General features: G+C 40.0%; 2 protein-coding genes across 2 annotated transcripts; one reads left to right on the plus strand and one right to left on the minus strand.

The window, feature by feature from the left end:
* Positions 1 to 306: 306 nt before the first annotated feature.
* GRP23 (glutamine-rich protein 23) lies at positions 307 to 3,159 on the plus strand. The gene has a single exon (XM_068641342.2). It carries the CDS (start codon positions 429 to 431, stop codon positions 2,913 to 2,915), a length of 2,487 nt encoding a protein of 828 aa, XP_068497443.1. The 5' UTR covers positions 307 to 428; the 3' UTR covers positions 2,916 to 3,159.
* Positions 3,160 to 5,486: 2,327 nt separating this feature from the next.
* LOC137832939 (Core-2/I-branching beta-1,6-N-acetylglucosaminyltransferase family protein) lies at positions 5,487 to 7,336 on the minus strand. The gene is made up of 2 exons (XM_068641346.2): positions 6,450 to 7,336; positions 5,487 to 6,357 (listed from the first exon to the last, which is right to left on the minus strand). The coding sequence occupies exons 1-2, from the start codon at positions 6,984 to 6,986 to the stop codon at positions 5,716 to 5,718; spliced, it is 1,179 nt and encodes a 392-aa protein (XP_068497447.1). The 5' UTR covers positions 6,987 to 7,336; the 3' UTR covers positions 5,487 to 5,715.
* Between the last annotated feature and the right edge of the window lie 1,033 nt (positions 7,337 to 8,369).

Consider the following 8,369-nt stretch of genomic DNA (forward strand, 5'->3'; position numbering starts at 1 on the left):
GATACGATTTGAGAAAAAAATTACATGAATGAAAAATGTAAAGAAGTTATTTATTAGTTTTTAAATATAATGTTTCATATGCTTACAAATGATTAAATTGATATGTGATTTACACAACGTAATTAAAATATTAAATGAGTTGTTTTTACGTAGTTTTTATTATAGTTACTGAAAGGACCAGAGGAAATATTGTAGAATAATTATCTATAACAATAATTAAAATGAAATATTATTGAATAGTATTATAATAAACCCTAATATAAATTAAATTATAAATGTGGTAAAGTTAAAATTAAAATAGAAAAGAAAAAAAAAAGAGAGGAAGGAAGTGTTCCCAAATGTGAAAGGGTTTCTTAGGGTTTAACACAGCGTTGGTGTGGGAAGAGTGAAAGAAACACATTCACTTGGCATTCCATTACGACATCAAGATGTTGCTTCACCGCCTGCTCCTCCGCCGTTTGTCCTCCATCGCCGCCTCCCGTCCCATCTTCTCTCTCACCCAAACCCGTTCCTACGCCTTCTCCTCCGCCGAAGAAGCTGCGGCCGAGCGCCGGCGACGGAAGCGGCGTCTGCGCATCGAGCCTCCCCTAAATGCTATTCGTCCTCCTCCGCAGCAGGGCCCTCCGCGTGACCCCAACGCTCCTCGCCTCCCAGACTCCACTTCGGCGTTGGTGGGCCCCCGGTTGAGTCTCCACAATCGCGTTCAGTCCCTCATCCGCGCGGGCGACCTCGAGGCGGCGTCCGCCATTGCCCGGCACGCGGTGTTCTCCGTGACACGGCCAACCGTGTTCACCTGCAACGCCATCATCGCCGCCATGTACCGGTCAAAGCGATACGAGGAGGCTATTGCCCTCTTCCACTTCTTCTTCAACCAATTCAACATCGTCCCAAACATCGTCTCTTACAACAACGTAATCAACACCCACTGCGACGAGGGTCGCGTCGACGTGGCCCTTGAAATCTATCGCCACATCATCGCCAACGCTCCTTTCAGTCCCTCCCCCGTCACCTATCGCCATCTCACCAAAGGTCTGATCCAAGCCGGTCGGATTTCCGAAGCCGTGGACCTCTTGCGCGAGATGCTCACCAAGGGCCATGGCGCCGATTCCCTCGTCTACAACAACCTCATTTCCGGCTTTCTCGAACTGGAGAATTTGGAGAAGGCCAATGAGCTCTTCGACGAGCTTAAGGAGCGGTGCCTGGTGTATGACGGGATTGTGAATTCCACTTTCATGGAATGGTTCTTCAAAAAGGGAAGGGATAAGGAGGCCATGGAGTCCTACAAGTCCTTGTTGGAGCGCCAGTTTAGAATGACCCCTGCCACTTGCAACGTTTTGTTGGAGTGTTTGCTCAAGCATGCCAGGAAAACTGAGGCTTGGGCCCTGTTTGATAATATGCTCGACAATCACACCCCTCCCAATTTCCAAGCTGTTAACTCTGATACCTTCAATATTATGGTTAATGAGTGCTTTAATCTTGGAAACTTTGAGGAGGCCCTTGCAACTTTTAAGAAGGTTGGTACCAAGGCTAATTCTAAGCCCTTTGCCATGGACGTTGCTGGCTACAATAATATCATTGCTAGGTTTTGTGAGAATGAGATGCTTTCCCAAGCCGAGACTCTGTTTGAAGAACTGTGCTCTAAGTCTTTGAGCCCCGATGTGCCTACTCACCGAACTTTGATTGAAGCCTACTTGAGAATGGAGAGGATCGATGATGCTCTCAGGGTGTTCAACAGAATGGCGGATGCTGGTCTTAGGGTAGTTGCTGGTTTTGGTAACACGGTGTTTGATAAATTGATTAAGAATGGTAAGGCTATTGACTGTGCTCAAATTTTGAGTAAATTGGGAGAGAAGGATCCCAAACCAGACCCCACTTGCTATGAGGTTGTAATCAAGGGACTTTGTGCCCATGGCTTATTGGACAAAAGCGTAGAGCTGCTGGATGAGGTTATGAGGTATGGTGTTGGGGTCACTCCTGCCTTGCGGGAATCTGTTACTGAGGTTTTTAAGGAAGCTGGGAGAGGTGATGAGATTGAAAGACTGCTAGATATCAACAGATTTGCATACACTCCTCGTCCACCCCCTCCAAGACCTGCTTACCGTCCACCACCAGTCAGGTCCCCCTCGCAAATGGCAGTGGCGCCACATAACCCACATTCTGGCCCTCCTCCCACCACACATATGGCAGCTCAGCTGCACCCGCCACCACCTTTTCAAATGTCAGGAGCTACACATAACCCACCTTCTGGGTTTCCAGCACAAAAGGCGGCACATAGTCCAACACCTCCTTCTCCTCAAATGACTGGAGCACATTATCCACCTTCTGGGTTTCAATCGCCACCTTCTCAAATGGCCGGTGCACCACATAATTCACCTTATGTGGCTCCACATCAAGTGTTGGGACACCAACGCCCGCCAATGCATCAACCTTCGTGGGGATTTTCTCCTCCAATGACTGGGCCTCACACTACAGCAGCTGGACCTTCACCTCATATGTCAAGACAGCCTTACCCTACTACGTCTGAATTTCCTTCTCAAATGAACAGGGCATCCCCGCAAATGACTGCCCATCATTATACACCATCTGGACCTTCACCTCAAATGGCAGGATATCAGCCTTATGGAACACCACGTGGGCCCCAACAAATGTCAGAACCACGATATCCATCGTCAGGATTCACCCCTCCCATGGCAGGACAACACCATCCACCAGCCGGACCAGCTCCTCCACTGTCCGGGTCATCTATTCCTTCGTATGGAGCATCACCTAAAATGTCACCGCCTTATCCTACAGCCCCAGGACAATCATCTCACGTGACTGGACCTGGACCATATCACCCGTTGTCAGGAGTAGGTTCTCACTTTGAGGAATCACATCAACAACAATCAGAAGTTCCTGAACAGGTAGCCGTTTAAGTTTGCACTTCAAGTCAATTCTTAGTACTACTGGTTCTCTTCTTAATCCAGCGAAGAGTTGTTCTATCATTGCCATATCATGATCCTCTGTGACACCGAGTTCTGCTGTTCGGAATCACTAGATATTTATGAGTTTATAGATGATGATACAAGAATCTACATTGACTTATTTATCTGACATGTAATCCTTCCCTGTATGACATGTCATTTATAATTTATTCTTATAAATCAACCTTCAATATCATGCCTTGATATCTATCTTTTTCTTACTGCCATTGATATTCTTTCCCATTTAGCCAGAAAGAAATGTAAGTTTTTTGCCTCAAGAATTATATTTAGACTATGTACTGGATTACCTCTAAGCTTAAGCTCTATTTGGAAAAAGAATTTGAGGGAGGTAGTGTGCTTTCTTTTAGGAGAATTTGAATTTCCTTATGATAAACATCTTGTTAAGATATTAAATGCAAAAGTTTTAAAGTGATCAGCATCTTATCGATATTTAATCAGAATTAGAAATCAATTCTAACAAGGTGAAGTTTTAGAAGACCGTGGTCTCTTTTGGTTGCTCTTTCATTGCTTCACTAAGAGACTCCTTCTTAGAAACAAACAATAGCAATTTTCTACGCCAGCTCATAAAAATGCTGCTGATATCGCCATTTGTTATTGGCTCATTAGACTTTGTTTTTCTATAGGTCTAAACAAAGTTTAATTGAGTCCATTATTGTAGATAAAAGGTTCATATGAAATCCATTTTATATATAGCTCTGATACAGATCGTATGCAAATGTATCATTAAATGCATGTAGCACATATCTTGACCCTTCAGCACAAGGATATACGCAGGATGTGTGTCTGAAGCGACATATTTTTCAGAAAGTTGAAATTGTTCTACTTAGAATGAATATTGCTTTGCCGCTGGATTTGTTTTTCTAACCGTCAATGTTCTCATTGTCATTTTATTTTTTATAATTCTTGTCTCTGTTTAGAAGGCCTAGGCACAATCCAAGTTCAACTGTTCAAACACTTGCTTCTGCCTATGGTATCCAATATGCTAATTGTCAATTTTCTGCTGCACTCGAGAAACTGAAAGTGTTGTCATTTGCCCTGGTCTCTATTTCCTGAGATTTGTTTGATCTATAAATAAAATGGGAGAGTTTTCAACTCAAGACACACAAAGCCCAAAAGATGAAATAATTACATTCATGGAGTTTCAGACTATGGGAGAGATATTATAAAAACCATATTTGTTTCGTATATTTCCATGACAGCTTAAGCATTATGTAATTCGTTTTTTTTGTACTTTTGAGCATGTACGAAATTGGTATTGCATTTTTTAATCAATTGTGTATATTGATTTTACTTGGACATTGAGCATGCAAATTAAGAAGGCTCAACTATCCAATATGAAACCATGTCCTGGGTAGCACACCTTTCTTCTCCGGGTTATGTTGATCTTGATCACTGGTTATTAAATGTATATCGTGAGTGGCGCCCTTGCTGATATTGTCTCTCTTCCCTTCCAGTCAATAATGGGAAAGGCCCCTCAAAATTATCTTGAGTATTGATGCTTCCAAAGTATATGGTTTATGTTTTGTACATTCTGAAAGCGATAGTTAGAACTTAGAAAATGTGTGCTTGCGGAAGTCACTTTCCAAGCAGAATTGGAAAAGGCCCCTCAAAATTGTGTATTCTATTCAACTCAGCTTTTCAAGCAGCTAGGAGAGTGACTGGGTGAACAACTGGGTATATTATATTCTTGCTTTCAAGCAGCTAAGAATTCATATAAATTTTGCTCAATACGCAGATTTTTTTATGAAAAAATATATAAAGTTGGTATCCCGAAAGTGTCAATCATAAAAAGTTTATTAACGACGCCATTATTGGAAAAGAAGGTAAAATACATTAAGGAGGTTAAAAATATCATATTTCTTATAAATGTCTCTGCAGCATTACAAAGTCGATAAAATTAAACATAAAATAGTCATTTATGTATAAATTCACGAACTAAAAATGAATCGAAAACTATACCTAAATGACCAAAAAATGAAGGTTTTGCTGATCAAAATTCCGAAACCTTTTTCTCTTATCATCTCTAGTCCTTGCTTCACAAAATGTCTTTCATATGATTGACCACAAATCCAAAAAGGTTTAGGAGCCACATAAATACAAAATAAATGAGTTATTCTCATTATTGTCCAACCTACTTAACAAACCATCGTTTTAGTCTCTCCTGAAAAATCTTTAAGGTTATGAAAATGTACAAGTAATATACAGAGAGTATTCATTAATTTACTTTTCATGTTGATATATGTTATTAACATCGAGGAACTAAATTAAAAGATTCTCAATACTTCTTTTGAGGAAGGATTTTTCAATACTTAAAAACTACGTAACAATTTGTATACTTTAGGAAGCACTTACCTACGTCCATTACTTTCAAGATAGAAGGTCTTACAGAGAAGAAATTGGTGGTTTATTCCAGTTTGTTTGAGGGCAGATGGAAAGTTGAAGATCTGGAAAAAGTTTGTCTCTTCTGCCAATGAAAGGGGAGCACAAGGAATTGAGAATCGGTAGAAAAAAAATTCTGTATTGATGGATTCCTTCTTCGAAGGAACGAAATGCATTTTCTGCAACAATTTGGTATTCTCTGGCAGAGAACACAAAATTATCTAACAACACCTGTACAGCTATTACAAAGCAAAATGATTTTGTAATAACATTGTTAAATTCTACCAAAATCTAGAGATGGAGAAAATAAGTTAAACATCTCATCTCTTGTGTGTAAACTAAAAGAAACAGATCAAAAGTTCATAACTTGAGAAGACAGGTTAAGCAAGGGCTCGAGTGCAGAGGGATCAAACTTGCGGGCAAAGAGGTAACAAATGGACGTCATCTCGGAATTATATCGACAGAGGGAGCCATTGTTCCTTATAGCCTGAATAAAATGGGCAGTTATATTGGCTCTCCCAAAGGATGCAGGATGAGGACCCAGCATTGACCAGTCAACCCATGTGACTGTTCGATTGGAATTAAGAGGACCATGAAACATGTTCAAGAAGGTTGGAATGTAATGCTCATCTGGGTAGCATGCAGGCTTACAGTATTTTCTGAAGAGGGTATAATATTTGGTGTCAGAGATTATATACACAGCCAGAGAACGATTGAGTTCAAACCACTGAGACCCTTTACGCCAGTGTCTGAGTTGAATATGAGGAAGCATACTGCGACTGTAGCGACCGCGGCCATAGCGGGTGGGATCGTCGTAGGATTCAACAAAGCTGTGGGCGGAGTCAGTGAGATAACGGTAGACGGTGGGGAAGTTGTAGATTGGGATGCAGCTCTCGGAGAGAAGAACAAAGCGCTCGTTTGAAAAGTCCAGCAGAGCATTCGCCAGAAGCCGTCTCTCAGCATCTGCCAGAGTAACAGTTCCCCACGAAACATCCTGATAACAATCAAAGAACATGAATGCGGAGATGGAAGGAAAGAAAAAGGAGAAACAAGAGTGATTTGTGATGCGATGAGATGTGATTTTACCTGGCTGGGGATTTGGCGGGCGTAGAAAGGGGAAGAGAGGGAGACGTTGAGATGGAAACGGGGAGGGGCGTGGACGTAGATGTTGAAGAGAGGAGCGTGGCCGTTGAAGAATCGCTCCCAGAGGGGCAACATGGGAAGGGGACCCCTGGTGAGGAACATGAAGGCAACCTTGGGGATTCTGCGGAAAGGGTACCCTTCTTTGTTCGGCATCAAGGAAGCCCTCCAGAAGAGCTCATCGTCGGAGAGCGTGTGAGTGAGGTTGGGAGGATGAAGGAAGTCGGCCATGTCGAGAGGCGGAGGAGGAGGAGGAGGAGGTGGTGGTGGTAGCGGTGAAGGTGCGGTGGTGGAGCAGTTTGAAATTGGGAGATAATTGTGGAGGGGGAGGGAGATGAAATTGGTGTTGTGGATGTGAGAGCTGGTGGTGAGACCCATGACCACTCCGCCTGCAAACACCACAAGGTATGTGAGAATTTGAGCCAATCTGAGGAGCCCAACGTGCTTCTCTCCCTCCTCTCTATCCCTCTGATTCCGTCCCATTGTTTTCCTCTTCCTTCTGATTCACCGATCCTGAACAACGCGCCGCCGCGACCACTTTCACTCGCTCAGTTGGATGGGTTTGGATGAGTGGAATGAATGTATTGATGCACAGATGCATCGATCATCACCCTTCCACCGTTTCAACTTCCAATCGATCCCCTTTCTTTCTCGACGCAATCACGCAATCACCCAATCACTCTCTCATGGATGCGATCATCTTCTCTATCTCTTTCTCTTTCTCTCTTTCTCTCTTTCTCTTTCTCACTCACCCTTTTCTGCCACCTCACTCACTATTACACACCTACCCTAATTTCAAATTTCAATTAAATTCAAAATTTCTTTTTAAACCCACCTCATTCATCATTCATCACTCCTTTTTCTTTATAAATCCATGCCAACTTTTTTTACCTTTCAACTTCATTTTAAGCAAGATCATTTTTGGAAAAAGTTGAAAAACTAAATAAAATAATGAATTGAAATGAATGTTGAGAGGAAATTTTTGGAATAAAGTGTATGAATTTAATTATTTTAATAATAATATTAAGAAAGGTAATTGTGACTGGGGAACTAAGTTATTATGATTTGGTGTTTAATTAAAAATAATAACAATAATATCCTAGAAGGTTTAAATAGATTTTATTTAAGACTTGTTTTCTAGTAGAAGTGAGTAAAAAAGATTGCAATTTAATTGATGGGAGGTGGATGTGCATATGAAGATGATTTATTTATACATGATAATAAAATATTACAAAAATGTAATATAATTAATGATCTGAAGTTAGATATGAATTACAGAGTTGTTGGAATAATGATTTATTATGTGTCTTGAAATACGATAATAGAATATGTCTTAATTCTTGATGATTTTGAATGATCTTTAATTTTTGTTTTATTCTGAAATTGTGGTAGAGAAGAGAATTTTAGTGTATTGAGTAATATTTTTACTGTCTAAACTTTTCAAACAAATTGTTATAAACTATATATACTTCATTTTTTATTAATTTCCTTTTTTTATATATCACACTTTCCATTACCTTTTTTTTTATATATAATGTTTTTCTTATTTACAATTTTTTTCTAATTTAAATTTCTATAAAATATATCTACTTACAAGTATTTATTTATCTAATTTTTCACTTTTCTAATAACTATATCATACACACCTTCTAAATATAATTACCTATTCAATTTTTCTTTTCAATTTAAACACTTTTATTCCAATTTTTTTCCTCAAAATATTTCATTTAAATTCATTAATTTTTATATTTTCTCCACTTTTTTCTCCATTCCTTTATATTTAAAAGCAAAATTTAAAAATACTAACTCGGCTCTCCGAAAACTGGATCCCAATGTAAATAATTGATATAATTGCTATTGGAAAAA

The sequence above is a fragment of the Phaseolus vulgaris genome, chromosome 6 (genome assembly GCF_051622355.1).
Source record: "Phaseolus vulgaris cultivar YP4 chromosome 6, ASM5162235v1, whole genome shotgun sequence".
NCBI classification, from domain to species: Eukaryota; Viridiplantae; Streptophyta; class Magnoliopsida; order Fabales; family Fabaceae; genus Phaseolus; species Phaseolus vulgaris.

Bases quoted from the DNA above. Each gene is read 5' to 3' on its own strand.
- GRP23 (XM_068641342.2), top strand. From the start codon at position 429: ATGTTGCTTCACCGCCTGCTCCTCCGCCGTTTGTCCTCCATCGCCGCC.
- LOC137832939 (XM_068641346.2), bottom strand. From the start codon at position 6,986: ATGGGACGGAATCAGAGGGATAGAGAGGAGGGAGAGAAGCACGTTGGG. The intron at 6,358-6,449 runs GTAAAATCACAT...GATTGTTATCAG, and splicing joins CCCGCCAAATCCCCAGCCAG to GATGTTTCGTGGGGAACTGT.